This window comes from Platichthys flesus, chromosome 3 (assembly GCF_949316205.1).
Source record: "Platichthys flesus chromosome 3, fPlaFle2.1, whole genome shotgun sequence".
In the NCBI taxonomy this organism is placed as follows: Eukaryota; Metazoa; Chordata; class Actinopteri; order Pleuronectiformes; family Pleuronectidae; genus Platichthys; species Platichthys flesus.
Genome location: NC_084947.1, coordinates 18,023,893 through 18,042,169, shown reverse-complemented (window position 1 = coordinate 18,042,169; position 18,277 = coordinate 18,023,893). Strand labels below are relative to the sequence as shown.

The following is an 18,277-nucleotide window of genomic DNA, read 5'->3' as shown; positions in this document are numbered from 1 at the left end:
ATGTGGTAAAAATTTGATGGCTTGGCAAAAGGAGATGGTTCTGATTCTGCAACAGGAAATGTGCCGTTTAGTTGCTGCTTCAGTGAATTCATATGGAGAAAGGAGCTGAAGGGAAAATTAGAGTCATAATCACCATTATGGAAGCTTTAATTGATTTCTGTTTATTCTAGAGGTCGCTTGGCTAAAGATGATTGCGACTGTGGGGTCATTCTACCTTTTATTTAGCATTGAATCAGAGTGGCAATTAAAGACAGGGTGTCTGGTGTTTTGCCAATATGAGCTCAGCACTGTCCATGGTTGCAGTAAAGTCAGTGCTGCATATGCATGAAGCAAAGAGAGAGGATATCTCTGTGTTTGCTTGAATTAATGCTGAATAATTCGCCGTCTTTCTTTCCTGGCAGAGTGTGACTGTGCAGCATGACGGACACGGCCATGAGGATGTCTAACGACAGGCAGAGGAACATGCATTCCAGGTGAGCATGACGGTCAAAGCGGCTTTGTTCGTGTCAATTTCTAACGGCGACATCAACACTAAACTGTGTCCTCCTTTGTTTCATTCTATCTCTCTGATGTTTCGTGTGTGACACAGTGAAAAAGAGAAGTAAGTAGATCAGCTCCAAGTCCACCTCTCTCATCTCCTACACTGTGTCTCTGCTCTATCTCTATCCAGAGAGCAGTGTCATTTTTTGTTTCTGTATATGCACGTTCTCTCATTCCCTGTGTTTGCTCCATTTGAGTATACAAACCACTGAGTTAGTGTAATCTCACGTGGACACTATGTTGACCAACAGGGGCAACTGGACCACGCAGCCAGGCCCTGGTTCCAATCCAGACCTGACGGATGAAGAGAAGGAGATTATAAACAGTGTGATTGCCCGGGCTGAGAAAATGGAGACCATGGAGCAGGAGAGAATCGGGTATGGGGATTGTAACAAATACAGTAATTTCTCCAAATAAATGTCAAAAAGAAAAGAAAAACACCCGTTGAAACCGATGACGTGCACACACTTGGACCTGGGATAATTATCGGTGACATTTTTAAGTAAGAGTTCCCCCTGTGCTGCTGCAGGCGCTTGATCAACCGCCTGGACGACATAAAGAAGACGGTGTGTGGGGACGGACTGTCCCGCTGTTTGCTGTGTGGGGAGCAGCTGGGTTCACCTGGGGTCAGCTCAGTGGTGTGTGAGGACTGCAAAAAGGTGGGCAATGAGTCAGTCAGACATAAAAACATAAACTAACACATTGCTGTTAATAAAAGAGAGACTCAAAAGGTTGTCCTAAGAGCTGTTTATTTATAATAACATTGTAAATGACAACCAGCTGTTAATCTTTTTTTTCTCCTGTCATGTAGAACATGTGTACCAAGTGTGGTACACAGTGTGGCAGTCGGCCACGTGCTGTTTGGCTTTGCAAGATCTGCAGAGAACAGCGAGAGGTGAGCGCTTCACTCCAGGGAACAAATAAAATAATTCAATTCTGTGTTTGACAGCTTACAACCCATATCTCTTGTTTTTTTTTCTCAGGTATGGAAGAGGTCTGGGGCCTGGTTCTTCAAAGGTTTTCCGAAACATTTCTTGCCATCACCGATGCCATTATCCAAACCAAGAGAGGCCGGAGCCCATGAGGCGGCCGAGCCCAAGGGGCCGCCGGCTCCTAAGCCCAGAGGGGCAGTAACTCAAGCACAACCTGCAGGTAGACAGAGCTTATCTTTTTCAGTCTTCTTTTTTAATCTAAATCTTTACATGAGGTGACCAGCAGGTTTCTTGATGGTGAAATTGTTTTCACAAACTGTAGGTTTACATTATATCTTTTCAGAGTCAGGCTCCTGCCTGTGAGATTTGGGAAATTTTTTAACAAATACCCAAATATTTTGTAATTTAATAGGATAAAACCATATAAGAACTTATTATGGAAACAAGGTAGACTCTGACCCTGTTCAGACTTGGTATTAACATCTGTCCTGAGTGATGCGATCACAAGTTCAGGTCTGAAAGCTCCTAAATGTGTCCTCTGTGTGTCCTGAGGGCTGATCACCCAGACCACATTCCGAGGTGGTTGGACACATGTGGCCACATTCTATTCACTGTGTGAACGCAAGTGCATCCTGCACCACATAAGGACCCCCTACTCAGCTGATGTCCTATGACCTGCTTCAGTTTCACAATGAATCAAACTTATTTTTATGCTTCTCTGTGTCCATATTTTGACCTCAAAATAATAGATACTTTCTTCGCAGAATAACTGCACCACACACTGTTTAGCAGGGAAGTGAAATCAGATCCCAAATGATCACAGGAGACACATTCAGGAAGCATTTAAATGTCAGGTGTGAACATACGTACTTAGCACTGACCACTTGTGATCAGATCCCTCAGGACAGATGTTAATACCAGGTCTGGCAGGGTCTAAGATCCAATGCCCTGAGGGCAGGACATAATATTATATAAATTACACTACAACATCAATACAAGGATGGGTTTTATTTGCTTCCCAGAAATGGCAGCACCACCTACTGTTGCAGAGGAGGGTGGATGAAGAACTCAATTAAGCTGTCGGAAGGTGCATGCTGTGTCATGGGATGAGCCTCCAGGTGGTGCTGGCATGATGGGTCCAAGTAGAGGGTGTAGCTTGAGCAGACTCTATACAGCTGCTGCATGTACAGTAGTCGGCTGCCACAGCGGGTTGTAACGTATGTAGGTCAATGCCTTTGCGATTGAAAAAGCTACAACATCAAAAGTATGCAGAGAGACTATTACAGATTCCACTGCAGTCGGAGCCCGGAGAGGTGTGATTACGTGCGGCTCCCTCATGTATCCTGTGTCTGTGTGTTTACTGTATTATGCTATTCCTGCTTGTTTTTAGGCCCAGAGCAACAGGGCCGTGCTGGTTACCCACCAGTGGCCCCGAAACCATCAGCTGTACCCATGGCCACAGGCGGGGCTGGCCCTCAGGAGACGGGGCAGGGTGGCCCTGTGGTGATGAAGAAGATGGTTCCTGTGCAGAGCTCTAGGCCTCAGCCGGCGTCATCGCTTGCCATGGCTCAGCAGGGTGAGTGACAGCCGGGACAGTTCCCCCCTTTCCTATGAAAGTCACAATCGTTAATCCAACATTGAATCCCTGATGGTGTCATTTCGTGCCGTCTCACTTGACTGAAGCTGTGTCTCAGTTCAGTGGCTGCATCCTTCAGAGGACGCGGTCTACCCAAACCACTACATAGGCAATCTAAGTTGGCTGCATATACTGCGAAGGCCTAGCCAAAACCTAACAGCCTAGGCCACAGAGGTTTTCCGTGATCAGCATCACCAGCCTATAGCGCCCTTGTTGCTGTTGCCAGACAACAGAGCTGAAGTTGGAAAGGACGAGATCATTTAAACGCCCCTCGTTTCGTACCGTTAGCTGTTCGGTTGAGGGCATTGGGCCGGGAAGGAGCCACTTGTTGGAGCCTTCAACTCTTGGGGATAGAAGGACCCATTTGTCGGCCGCGTTTGGAGGAGCCTTCAAATGGCATCGTCTAGTCTAGTCTCTCAGCTGTGACTTAATCGTTCTTCAAATGTAGCCTCAGGAGGAAGAAGCCGCTGACTTGATTGCTTTAATGTGGCCGTAGGTCAAGTGGCAGGAGACGGTGGTGGGTTCACCTCCGCTACAGCTCCTCCAGAGCAAAGAGCGCCCCCTGCAGTCAGAGAGGAGAGGAGGCAGCCGGCCACATATGGTTCGGCTCCTGTCCGACAGCAAGCTCCGCCAGCCGAGGAGGAGGAAGAGGCCAACGACTACGACTCTGATGAAGCCAGTGAGTTAACCAACTGCTCTCGTCTCAAAGACGAATGTGGCTGCTTTGATTTCTCCTCATATTCGGTTTGACATTAATGATTTCTTCTCACCCATTCCAGGTAAATATCACCTTTCTTTCCTTTTTAATGAAGCAAAACATTAAATAGTCATGCAGAATACATTGTTGGGCATTGGTGTCATTAATTTGGCAGCATTTATGTTCCCTTCAGAGATTGTGATTATTTCTGCGTTGATTCTTGATCTTCCCTTTTTGTCTGCTGGTAATAATTCATAGCTTTAAATATCCAGATAGTCGGAGCAAGCAGCAAGTATTGTTCCGTTAGCATCTATTGACCGGGTAGAAAATAAAAAAAGGTTAAGATTCATATGGTGTCGAAGCATGAAAATCGATATCCGAGGATCTAATGCAGAGGAAGTGAGTATCAGAATGAGAATCATTAAATCAATAGTGATACATGAGCTACAGAACGTCAAGGAGGGGACAATTCTATCATTCTTCAATCAATACCCTATAATGGCAAAGCATAAATAAGGATTTAGACATTTTTACTCATTTATTTTTATGGAAAAACTGATATATGATGTTTTCGGACACTTTGCTGTGACGCTCCTAGTTCATGTCATCATCTGTGAGACGTTACAGCACATTGATAGGACGTCAGTGGGCAATTTGCAGGAGGATGGTGGGAGCTGCTATTCCCTTAAAGGCGAATCGACCCAAAGACCATGCCCCTTAATAACCTGCCAATGCTGCCACCCCCTTTCAGCCAGCCCCCCACCCCATAAGTGCTGCATGTGCACGTAGAGACCCTGTGTGTGTAGGTAAGGGAAATTCATATGCATATTGACACTGTACTTTAATATACAGTACTGAACAGGTGGTTGCATTAGTTGGTTGCGTGCAGGGGGTAAAAATTTACAAATCACCTTCTGTTGGACAGGATTAGTAAAACACACACGGGCATATTTAAGGTGTCCCAGCTGACAAAGCAGAGCGAAAACTGAACCATGAGATCCTGTGTGGAGCTGCAGAAACTTCCAGAAGGACAACCATTTCGAACCGCCCCAGTCAAGGCGGTGGGTGTTGTTTGTGCATTTTTTTTTACCGTCTCCCCTGTGCCTAGCCAGGTCACGCCCTCCCCCCTCCTCCCAATGGTGAGAGAGCTAGAGCACACCGGGACCCACGAACCAATTTGGCAAACCTACTAAGACCAGGAGAGACAGGGCCAGTGCCCATTTGCCGGCTCAGAGCTGTGAGTGAGGCTTTGTTTTTTTGGTATATTCCTCCTTTGAGAATGAGGGTGAATTTTCCCTTAATTGCAGTGTTGGATTAAGTTGCTCTCTCGCGGTGATCATTAGTTGTTATTTGTCCATTTGTGTTTATGTTCTTCGTGAGGTTCATGATTAAGTTTTTGTGTTGTTACAGTTCCTTAATTAATCAAGATTGATTTGGTTGTTTGGTGTAATGAATAAATTGTTTGCGATATTTGTTAAATAAAACTTAAAACTGAATTTGCCCATTGTAATCTGGTAACATCTCTTTTTCTGCCTGGGTCAAAATTAAATTAGATTGTCCCCCCTCCTGACACAGTCGGGGAACACAACAGACTTTGAGAGTCGGTTTCTCAAAGTCGGAGTCTCCCATGTGTCTTTCACTGTCGATGAGCTTCCGTCTGGCCAAGCCCAGCTCGGTGGAGCCCGGCGCTGCAGTGATGGTTGTTCTTCCGGAAGCTTCTCCCATCCCCACACAGCATCACTGGAGCTCAGCCAGAGGGGCCATCAGGGTTGCAAAGAGGCGGAATACTTATGTCAATATTATATTTCTGTTTATCTTTTTACTAAACTTTGAGATTCTCTTATTCAAATTTATTCGAAGTATTGAGTTGAAATCATAATTTTTCTAATAATCATTTCATTGTCTTAAGGCAGTAAAAAATGATGTAGTGACAGGGTCTCAATACCTTCTGAATGTCGTTTGTGTAATTGTGCAGTTTTATTTATTTTTTAAATATATCCCATATCCCATTTTCATGATGAGAATGGTGCCAAGCCATTTTCATGTTCTGCGCCTGCAGCGTCAAACGCCCTTTATTCCCTCTCGGGGGGATTGGGTGTTAATTTATTTTATTGAGATCTGGGAATTTGGAGCTGTGCAAATAATTTGAGATACAACAGGGCTAGCAGGATTTAGATTCCCCCTGGTGCTGGATCCAGTCCCTTGTGTTGGAAGTGAAAATGGCAGAAATAGCAGTGGTCTTATTTGGCTATTGTGATGATGAGAACTGATTGGTCTCAGTGGCTCAGGCGGCTATAACTTCCTCAGTTTTGTGGTGAATCTCAGCCCAGAAAAGTTACAGTTACATAAAAAATAAAAAAATGACCTTTGATTATTTCGTCCCCTACAGAAATGCGAGGCAATGAAACTCCTCCAAAGAAAATCTGTGTGGGCAGCAATTCACTAATTATTTTTTCTTACCCAGAACCTTAGTTTCTGAACGTCTTCCTTTGAGACTTGTTATTTGATTTATTTTACATCATGGGCCCGGGGGAGACTCTCCAGCTCACATTAGGTTAACTTTAGGTAAATAAAAACCTGTGAATGTGTCATATGGATGCTTTACACGAGTCAAAGTAAATGATTATTTGTTGAATTCATTATCATTCCCTCTGGTCCATTCTGGGGCTGGTGCCTAATTCTTACTCCTATTCACATGTTGAGTGTTTAATTAGAATAGCTTCTCTCTATTATATCCCCTTTGTCCCTCTCTTTGTTTTAATTATTCCAGAGCATATTTGTCTGTGTCTCTGCAGTCTAATGTGACGATTGCTCTGGGTGTTTCTTTCAGCTACTCTGGGCTCTCTGGAGTTCAGCCTGCACTACGAACAGGAGAGCAACAGCCTCCACTGCAGCATCCTCAAAGGAAAGGTACCACTCTCCTCCTCGTTCTGTCGCACAAAGGAATCATTACAACCAAGTGGTTTATGTTAAAAAGCTCCTGAGCGGCTCTTTAGCTTAATTGCTCGCTGCCATTCTCGACGATGTGACTGACACTGTGATCTCTCCCTCCTCAGGGACTGAAGCCCATGGACTCCAACGGGTTGGCAGATCCTTATGTCAAGCTTCATCTGCTGCCGGGGGCTAGTAAGGTAAAAGACTCACCTTTCCTACATTAAGCTTTTACTTCTCTTAAAAGATTTATGACCCTAATATCCTGCTAAGCAAAACAGGAAGGGTGGTGATTTTAGACCCTGTTCGAGGCTGAGAGGCCTTTCTGCCAGCTCAAGCCTGACACCTTGTGGTTTAAATGAACACGTTGCATAAAATTGACTCAAGGATAATGTCTAGAAATACATGGAGACATCGCAGTAACAGTATATCTGCAGTATATCATTTGTGGATAATGGGGCAGGTCTGAGCTGCATAAGCCACCTTATGATGGGAAGCAGATCCATGTAGATACTCGCTGTCATAACACACCACAAACCAAAGATGTGTGTGATCTTGTGCAGCGGCAACGTGCCATGAAATGATTCAGTGTTTCTGTCCTGATCTAACCTGCATCAGTCTAACAAGCTACGCACAAAGACCTTGAGAAACACCCGCAACCCCGCGTGGAATGAGACGCTCACCTACCACGGCCTGACGGATGAGGACATGCAGCGCAAGACCCTCAGGTGGATACTTAAGTCTCACTTAGCTGCAACAAACCCACATGCACATATTGAACTCGGCCCGCAGTTGACCCTGCATGATTAAGACTCTTGTTTGATTTCCTCAGGCTCTCCGTCTGTGATGAAGACAAGTTCGGGCACAATGAATTTATTGGGGAAACCCGAGTGGCGCTGAAGAAACTGAAGATGAACCAGAAGAAAAACTTTAACGTGTGTCTGGAAAGAGTCATCCCTGTGAGTGAAGCTCAGTCACATGCAAACCAGGCTCTGTTCTCCTTGTCCCAGTGTCCTATTGAGCGGCTGTGATCTCTTTCTTCGCAGACGAAGAAAACCGCAACAGCCGGGGCGGCCAGAGGCATAGCTCTCTACGAAGATGAGGCAAGTCTTTTTGATTTCCAGAGCATGTCTAAACGTGGCAGATTCCACCAGAAGTGCATATAAATCTTAATAAGAATGCAATAAAAACCGTTTCTGCCTCTGCTCGGTTTCAGCAAGGGAAAGATGGCGGAGAGGTGGAAGAGCGCGGCCGGGTCCTGATCTCCCTCATGTACAGCTCCCCGCAGAACCGCCTCATTGTGGGTGTCGTGCGCTGCGTTCACTTGGCTGCCATGGATGCTAATGGTTACTCTGACCCTTATGTCAAAATGTAGGTGAAGCAGAATGAGAAGAACATTTACGTGATTCTTGAGACGACAGTAATCAGGTTCTATGTGTGTGTATAATTTGCAGATGTCTGAAACCTGACATGGGGAAGAAGGGCAAGAGCAAAACACAAATCAAAAAGAGAACTTTAAACCCAGAGTTTAATGAGGTTTGTAAAGACAATGATAAAATCAGCTTATTCCCAAGATACTATCATAAAATCATATTTAAAAATCGGGTTTGAAAAAAGTTCTTTGGAAGTGATGATTAATTGTCTAAATCCAATTTCAGGAATTCAGCTATGACATCAAACACAGCGACCTGGCTAAAAAGTCTTTAGACATCTCTGTGTGGGATTACGACATCGGGAAGTCCAACGACTACATCGGTAAATGATCACTGCTTGGATGCCGTCAAAAGGAAATTCTCTCTTGTGCACCTACTCACTTTTTCACACCTCACTTTTCTCTCCGACAGGTGGGTGTCAGCTGGGAATCACCGCCAAAGGAGAACGGCTGAAGCACTGGTACGAGTGTCTGAAGAACAAGGACAAGAAGATTGAGCGCTGGCACACCCTGTACAACGAGAACCACGTCGCTAGCGATTAACCACTTGCTCCACCCCAGCCACAGCATGAGCTAAAACCTTTCCTTCCTACTTGGCATCTCCTAAAGCACCTTCTCCGCCTCACTTTGTTGTGTTTATCTATTTGTTCTCTACCTGACCGTCACACAGGCACTGCTCTCATCCTTCTGTCTCCCCGATGTAGAAAACTCTCTCTCCGTCCTCTTATTAATGAATTTACCCACCTGGGCTGATACCCAATCTGCCTCTGGGACAAATCATGGCAGACATGAATTAGAGATTTGATCAGTGTAAGCGAGAAATCTATCAACCAACAGCTGCATAAAGAGCATCATGCCTGATGTTTAAATAGTGTGCCGAAGTTGATGAATTCTCCGCTGAAGGTATTAAGAGTTTGAATGCGCTGGCACAGAAAAAGAAAAGCAATATTTTTTCGGTGTCTTAGGTCAAAACGTATTTGTCGAGCTTTTAAAAAACTTCATTTAAGCTCGTAAGTGAATGTCAGGGTATTATTTTAGATTTTTCATGTGATTTCATCACGCTCAGTGAACTGTGTTAAGCATGCCAAGCCACAGACATAAGAAAACACGCAGCTGCACCTTAAGATATTTGAACTGTGCCCACTGTCCTGAACATAGTGTATATTTCCATGAAGAAGAAATGTTTACATACTGATACATTGCTCAGGTTAGGATAGACATCTGATGCACAGATGATGCATACGTCAGTGGACCATGAGCTTGATGAGTCTGTCATCAGTTGCTGTTTATTTGTGATTTAAAAACTATAGCACACCTAGTTAAAGATTAGGAGTTTTAATGTATGTCTATTGAAGCTGTGAATTTTAAGTTAGTGGGAGGTATTAACTGTGCGATTAGAGTAACTGAAACGTGAAATACGACGTTCTCTTTTCAGATGATCTCTCAGCTGTGGTTTCGCAGGAGAAAACCGATTCTCCTCCTGCTACCTCTTCTCTCCTGAAGCTGGCGGTTTTCTACTGCAGTGTTTACATGGTCACGGTTCTTACAGGTTTCCCTTAAAAAAAAAATATAGAAAACTAAAAACCTGGAAGCTCTGCTAAACAAAGAGAGAAGGTGGGACAGGTTATGTCAAAAGAATGTGCAGCTTTACCTGCATGCACTGTGCCTGGTGCGGCCAAGGCCCACTTCTACGTCAATCCTTTGCACAAAGCAGGGCGCTTCTTTCCCTCTGCCACATCCCAACCACTCAAGGCTTTAGTGTATATTTGTTCACTGATCACAGCAAACCAAGGAAAGCACACCTTACAAAGTGGAATGACCTCAATTTATACAGCTGTTTGCAAGTCATTCCAACGTCACAAAGATGAAAAGTAAAAAACCTATGCATGAAATGTCTTGTGGTTCAAGCTATATATATATATATATATATATATATATATATAAATATACTTTGTAAGAATGCTATTGTAATTCCATTAATGTTTACACTTCTTCCCTATAACATTCCTGTTAAATCTTTAAATACAAGAGGACATATGCTGCATGACTATGAAGACTATTGATGTAATCTGAATAATCCGGTTTGATAGCATTCACTGGATAGAGAAAAATAAACTAAGCACATGGACAAAAAGATCAGACTTGATCCAACTCTATCAGTAGCAAACGCTAAGATTAACTTCATTCTTTGAACGAGACTTTATGTACATACACACTCAAATCTCTCCTGTCTTGTTTTCTCTGTGCAGCCACTCTGCCCCCCTGTGGCAGATCTTAAAACAACCACCAGTAGCACCACCCATACAATGTTGTACTATGTCAAGACATCATCAGATGATGATCGACATAAATTATAATCAATATTTTTGGTTTATTTTTTGAACAGGCTTCTCTTTGAGCTCAACCTATATCTGTCTTCTACTTGATCTGACAGTTCAGTGGAATGTTCTCGGTTCTATCTCTGTATTTGTAAATAGATAGTGCATGCATGGGAATATGTATGTTTGCAAATAACTTTGCATGTAAAGATTTTGCAGAGAGTTTACACAGATCAATAAAAACTAATGAAAATGACCAGTCTGTGTGTGTGTGTGTGTGTATGTGTGTGTGTGTGTTTTTGTGTGTGTGCGTGTGTGTATAAAGATAATCACAGAAGATGGAATGATAGGAAAGGGGAAACATACATATGTCCTCCGCAATAATTGGAAATGTTATAGTGATGTAAATGTGATGTCATCTGTATTCAAAATCTTTTTTTTGGAGCCACTGTATTTATACTAGCTTTAATTCATAGTATAGGATGTATTAGATCAATATATCTATCATTTATTTTACAGCATTTATCTCATTATAATACCTATCTCACTTAATATAATAACTTGGTAATACCTTTGTATCACAAGATAATGACACACTAACCCAAGAAAATGACTTACCAAGTCGAGATAATCACTTACTACCCTAAGATGATTATTAACTAACTCAAGATTATGACTCAATTAAGATAAAGACTTACTAACTTAAGATAATCACTTCATCACCCAAGATAATCACTCTTTGAATTAAGCTTTAAATACTTATTAACTCAAGATAATGGCATACTAACTCAAGTTAATCACTAATCCAACGCTAACTCCATAAAATTACTTTGTTACTCAATACCATGACTAACTAATTCCACGAAATCACTTACTAACTCAAGATAGTAACTTACTTACTCAAACTAATGACTTACTCACAATGATAACTTACTAACTCACAATGATCACTTACTAACTAACGTTAAGGCATCTTATCTAACCTGTTAGGGCAGCTCTGCACTTTTCTTACTAAACCTATCCATCTTAAGTTATTTCCCAAGGGAGATACAATTCATCACCTCGGAGTTTACAACTAGCGGGTTTCCTGCCTGTCGAAGTAGGATCTCACGCTCAATGCACACAAACTAATGTAACAACTCAGGTGGATCATATTTCTGACGAGCCTCGTGTCGACTCACCAATCAGGTGTCGCCCTCACCGAAAACATGTCTACCTCTGTCACCAGCCTCTAATAAACCGGCCGGTGCGGAACCATCCCTGATCCCAACACTCCAGCTCATCCCAAACTGGACGGAATCTGGACTTTCCCACTGAAATGCATAGCAGACTCCTCCGTCGACTTATTTTCACCTTATCATCGCTCATCCTATCCAAGGTTGTGATGGGATCAGGGGACTCAGGGGACTCCTGTCTCAGGTCGAGTCCCACCCGGGACGGACAGATACGCGTCACGTTCCTGCGAGAGGACGCGTGGGGCGCGCGCTCCTTGTACCTTAGCCTGTGGTCAGCGGACAGGAGACTGGTGACCTGCGAGGTGAACAGCAGCCCACTGGCCACGGAGAGTTACCGCACTCTCTGCGGGAGGAGCGACACCCGGCTGCAGGACGAAGAGCTCACCCGGAGGTTTAACTTCAGCGTGTTGGCGGCTCCGGATTCTCCCTGCGCGCCTTTCTCCTCCTCCAGCGCGCCACTGTTCTCCAGGCGCACCAGAAGACCCGGGACAGGGGGGAAAGTGCGGAGGAAGCGAGGGTGGTTATTTCCGGGGACGCTTTGGTGCGGCAGGGGAAGTGAAGCGGTCAGATACGAACAGTTAGGTGAGGATGCAAAAACTCTGGTTCCATCTTGGTCAGCTGGCCAGACTGGGTTTGGGTCAGGGGTACAGAGATCACAGTGTTACGGTAGATATCAGCCTCGAGTCTAGGCCCTCACATTCCTGCAATGACTTTCAAACCTCCCCTCTTCAGCTATTTGTCCCTAAAGGTTCAGTTTGTAGAATTAAGTGATTTTTTATGTTACAGCTGTACACCTCGTACCTCACCCTCCACTCCCAGACATGAGAGAGAACCTGTGCCTCCTGGGGGCCTACGTAGAGAGGATCCACTCCTGTATATACAAAGTATTTAAATATAAAGGATCTGTTCTAGACTAAAGAAAACAATTTGTACAATTTAGATGAAACACACCAGTGAAAACATCACTAGGATTATTTCATATTTAATTTTTGCCAATAGATCCCTTTCACCTTAAGTGAAGGGACAGTATTTTAGGCCCCATACACTTTACATTAGGCTTAGATAAAGCATTATAAACCATAAAGATCATTTTGCACAAATATTTGCTATGAAACAAAGAAAGATCACTTTTATTGGTGAGTTCTGATGTATAACATTACATTTTTTATCCTGAAAATCAAAGTTAATAGACAATTAAACATTTTGGGTATTTTATCTCGTGGGTGCATAGTCATTACACAAAATTCCTAACTAGAAAGGCTCCTGGGCTTTTATATGGTTAATGTGTCCGAAGATGGTACAGCCAATTCATTTTTAGTTTTCAAGTAACTGTCTTTAAAGCTTTTTATTACATAAAAGATCTCTTCGTAAAACAGATGCAAAGAATCCGCTGTGATTGAATTCAGATCTTGCTCTCGTGCACAGGGATGTTTGAGAACGCAGACAGATGCTGCCGTGAACACGACCACTGCTCCCACATCATCCCTTCTTTCACTGTGAATTATGGAGTCTTCAACTCCTACTTCTACACGCTCTCACACTGTGACTGTGACCAAAGGTGAGACTCAGCGAAGGGATAGTGCACATGAAATGCTATTGGTATCTCAAAACAATAACTTATTAACTAAAGAAAATGACTTTAACCCAAGACAATATAGATAATAACTTCCTAAATAAAAAAGAATGACGTACTAACTCAAAATGAGGACTTAGTATCTCCAAATATACATCATTTACTCAGAACACACAACATTCTACTGTGGAAAAAAGACTGTCAGCTGCTGTAATTTATTTGGGCCATAATACATTAGATATACAGTTAATCTGTGAGAAATTACAGAAATTTTACTATACAAACTATAGCAATCTAAGGAATCTAAGTCAATATTAAGAGTGGTGGTAGTTGGTGCTTTTTGAGACTTACAAATAAAGGCGTCCTCATTTTTGGAATTTGAGTGTAATATTATATTTGTCACAATTCCAAAAAAAGTAAATCATCTTTAGTTGAAGAACCTGGGGCCAATTTATATTACAATTCATATAAAAATACATCACTGCAATCAGACCTGAAGCTAAACTTTTAATGTCAAGACTGAACATGCTGCTCACTATTTAAGTAATTGCTGAGCATACCATTCCCCCTACACAATCTATTATTTAAACCTGAAAATATGTGTTTGATTCTCACATCCAGTGCACGTGCTATTTGTTTGCAATCCAAATACACAAGTAAATGACGCACAATTTAAGAATTCACCTTCCGGCTGGAATGTCTAACATATCGTTACACACTGTTTTATTTATGGATATTTACCCACCATGCTGCCAGACTCCTGCTTGACCATGGCTTGTTCTTCTTCCGCTTTTCACCAGGTTTCAACAGTGTCTTCTTGTGGGCAATGACACCATTTCTAGTATGGTGCACTACAGCTATTTCAACATCCTGCGGATTCCCTGCTTTGAGCTCAAACAGCAGAAGCGATGCACCCTGAAGTACTGGTGGGGAATGTAAGAGAAACACTTTTGTATTATATTGTAAGACAAGCATAGGTGCAAGACATTTGCTCAATGGAAAATGCAGGTATGAACACATGGGAAGCTGGAGCAGCAATTGCAGCTCGGGCGCTTGTAGAAACACGCCTGATAATCTGAAAGACCTGATAAAATGATGAGAGGCATCATGCCACTCCGGCTGTGCTCGTCCTCTGCTCTGCAACTCTTTACCTGTCAGCCTTCTAACAAATAGTCATACAAATATGCAATGATTCATGATTAACCTCTTGTCAAGGTATTGACACCCCGTTCTGTAATGATTATACTTCAAGCTTTCTTTATCTCCATAGAAAAAGATAAATTAAAGGTGCTTGACATTACTTAAAATATTACATAATAGTAACCCTTATTATTAAATAAATATTCGAGGGATTTGCTCAATATGCATTCTTAATTTCCCTGGCTTGGTTTTTAACATGCATGTTTATTCTCTATAGGTGCAAAGTAGCCAAAGAGGCTCCATATGCCATCTTTAAAAGCCCACTCCCATACAACACATCTGATGTTTCAAGCAAATATGGGGACAGTGCCAGCAGGAGCAGCTTAACAAGTACTGAGAGGCAGCATGTAACCGAAATTCCAGCGACCAGCCCACGCAGAAAGTCTCCCAAAAGAAAACATAGATGTGGCCCCAGGGTCCCACCCAGGGGAGACACGTTCTACCTCAGGACAAAAGAGGGAAGATGTAAAACAAGCCAGAAACCATCACCAGTCGCACCCTCTCAAATGGCCCCAATATCAAGGGCTCGCACCACTACTCCTTCAATGGAAACCACTCGTTTAAATGCAACTAAACTTATGACAGTGGGCTCAAATAAAAAAAGAGTTGGAAAAAAGAAGAGCAACGGAAAGGGCCTGTTGGTTTCCACCACACAGAGACGCCAAGTTCCAAAGCAGGCGTCTACAAACTCTAATCCACGGACATCGTCTACAACACAAAGCTCCTTGTCTGTCACACGGAGGCAACAACTGAATCCTACAACAGCTGCCACAGCAGAGACCAAAACCATGAGGAGAAAGCCAAGTCGCTGCTGTGGATTCAGGAGGGCCGACACTTTAAGGCCGCTTTGTAAAGACTGTCTGGAGCAAGAAACAACTACAGATGGCTCGCCACTCAAAGTCAAAATACTTCAAACCCAACAGCACAGAGAGACAACAGACACACCAGAACCAGACAATTTCAAAATAAAGTTGAATACAACCTCATTTTCAACGGCCATCAGAACGAAACTAAAGACCATAGCCTCGCTTCGTGAGGACGGAGAGTCACTAAGGCAGATGGACTCTCACCTTCTGGAGAATAACACAAGCCAGAAGCACATGGGTAGTAACACAACACAAAGTACCCTTGTGGGAATAAGCTTTAAAGAAAATAAAGCAGTCACAGGTGAGTGCATTCAGCTCCCATCATTTTTACTGGGGCCTTATGCTGCATAAGAGGCCCCTGCACAATATTAATTATCATGATGCATAATGAGACGTACAAATTGTCAAATGTTTAGATTACAACTTATCTATATTGATTATTGACCATATATAATTATTAAGGGCCAACACTTCGTGTCAATAAGTCAGGTAGAACCAATTGTTATTCGGGCTGGCAAAATTTTTATATAATTTATTTTGAATTTTACCTGTCATATAATATATTGACAACTTATAACAACAATGACTTAAATTACCTTTATAACAATTTATGTTTCAAATTTGACAAAAAGAGCAAAATACCACTCTTAAAATGTATTATTAAGATAAGCATTAGGACATGAGTCATGCTGCTGTGCTGGAAAAGGGTTGATTAAGGCCTTTGAAAGAGCACACAAACCTTTTGGTGACATTACTGTAGTGAGCCTAGGTTATTATTTGGAGCTACTACGCCCCCTACAGGTGGAAATTAATGCTAACTCCCCCCACTAATGATAACTCACAAAAAAATATGAAAATAAGCTTTTAAAGGGCATAACAACATCAATTGGCCACAGTTGCTTGTAATTTAAAGAAATGTGGGTGCAGTTATATAACCTGTGTCATGATACAAGATTATGTATTGCTCCTGCAGATAACCAGCTCCTGTGTGGAAGCCTTAAATATCTGGATGACTGCAAATACCAAATCCCTCCTCTGGAGAAGAAGTATGATCTGCAGAACATGGAGTCAAAGACGGCCTACCACTGTGACTGCACCACCCGGTAACACAACACAACATTTTTTTGTTCTAGTCACTTCTTGATACTCCGTATTTTTGTAGTTTTCCTCCTGTATTTGTAATTTCTGACATTCATGCCAGAGGTTGTCTCACTAAGGAACGAGTAGCTTGGTTACTGCACTAAGTAAATTCTGGAAAACAACTTTTTTATCTTTAAGGAACCTCAGCCAAACGGTTGTTACAACTTTCTAATCCTACTTCTTTGAATGGGTCCCTTTTCTACAGTGCAGAGCTGCAGATATAAAACAAATTGAAATACTAAAGTGTCAGAACTTGGAAAGAGGATTTTAATCCCGTGTCACATGTGTGGGACTTTAAGCTTTGTGTTATCTGGTGCGATCACAATATCAAATGTTCAGCAAGACTTTAGGCTCCCCTCCCCCCCGATGCAGCTTTACAACTTAGGAAACATGGGACTTATACAGCTTATTGAAAGAAACAGTTGCACCTTTGGAAATAATTGCCAATTATTGCATTGTTTCAAGCTCACGTTCTCAATGGTTGGGGGAATGCAATGTGCACATTTGTTCAAAACTTCCTTTCCCAAATTTGTCAGAATTTTTCTTCAATAAATTGGTTTTAGTTGTTGTCTAGCCATCACAGTTTTGGCAGGACTGAGCAGGAAAACTAGATGTGATCGAAGTTTAACAGGGTTTTGGTGTAGACCTCTTTTTACAGCAGTAATTTTAACACAGATATAACTACGCATATGATTTGATATCTGTTTCCATCTATTTCTATGTATAATATGACCATTCCCTTTTAGCTAAAACCGTAGTGACACAGCTTAATGGAACTCAGTCATTCATACTTTTATATTTACATTCTTGCTTTTCCTGCTGTAATGTGTCAAAAGGTCTTGACAACAACCTATAGATTAACTGCCACACCATTATTGTTATTGATTGACTTAGCTGATGTGGAAACACGATCTTGTAGTGATGGCAGGTTTATGATCCTGTATAATTTTTGGAATACTTACATTTAGCAGATTTCATTTGATTTGGTTGACTATACCGCCTACTGCTGTGTCAAACATTTCTTGCTCAGGCTACGGTCATGCATGTATGGTAATACCATTATTGTTCAATCCTGTCTCCTGTATGTTATAAACAATGAGGAAGGCCTGTCCCCACAGGCAGCTTTTCTCTTTCTTTGTCTGTGCATCTCTCTCTGAGTCACATACAAATGCATACCCTGCTGCATTGTCTCACCCCTGCCTTGTATGCAAGGTTGTAAATAAACTCTGTTTTTGTTTTTGTCAATTTTATAGCTTGGCTCTTCAGATCAAAAGCTTCAAGCAGCCGAGGGTTCTCCCCACGCTGCTGATGGATTTCATCTCCCAATACTGCTTCAAACTGCAGAAAGATAACAAATGCCGGCAAAGAAAAAGGTTTGAAACGCAGATACGAATATTTTTGGTTACAGATTTACCGTTCTGATGTGGTAGCTCTGTTGGTCTTTATGCAAAAGACGAATAGGCTGCGTTCTGTTTCTTATATTGTTATGTGTTTGTTTTCTAGCTGTTCTGGAGGCTTCATTAAAGCCTCTGACCTACTTCGAACACTTAAGAAGATGGAGGGAAAAGACAGTAGCGGGGTGCAAAATTCAGGCAATGAGAGGAAAAGAGGGATTCCTGTTCGCCTTTATAAGCGATGCCTAAGGCTGCAGAGAGAAGCTGATATTATGACACAGCTCACATGATTACAGACTAAGCTGCAATGTGTAGCACCGGCAGTGACTTTTATGAGCTTTAAATTCATGCAGCAGATTCAGTTTCTCTGATTGTGTAAAATT

The 18,277-nt window shown here is 42.4% G+C and overlaps 1 protein-coding gene across 1 annotated transcript; it reads left to right on the top strand.

The window, feature by feature from the left end:
- Positions 1 to 594: 594 nt before the first annotated feature.
- Positions 595 to 10,724, top strand: LOC133948795 (rabphilin-3A-like). The gene is made up of 16 exons (XM_062382815.1): positions 595 to 601; positions 792 to 917; positions 1,070 to 1,199; positions 1,352 to 1,435; positions 1,524 to 1,692; positions 2,863 to 3,048; positions 3,605 to 3,787; positions 6,636 to 6,715; positions 6,862 to 6,936; positions 7,355 to 7,464; positions 7,569 to 7,695; positions 7,783 to 7,839; positions 7,953 to 8,107; positions 8,191 to 8,272; positions 8,395 to 8,491; positions 8,581 to 10,724. The coding sequence occupies exons 2-16, from the start codon at positions 889 to 891 to the stop codon at positions 8,709 to 8,711; spliced, it is 1,695 nt and encodes a 564-aa protein (XP_062238799.1). The 5' UTR covers positions 595 to 601; positions 792 to 888; the 3' UTR covers positions 8,712 to 10,724.
- The last annotated feature ends 7,553 nt before the right edge of the window (positions 10,725 to 18,277 follow it).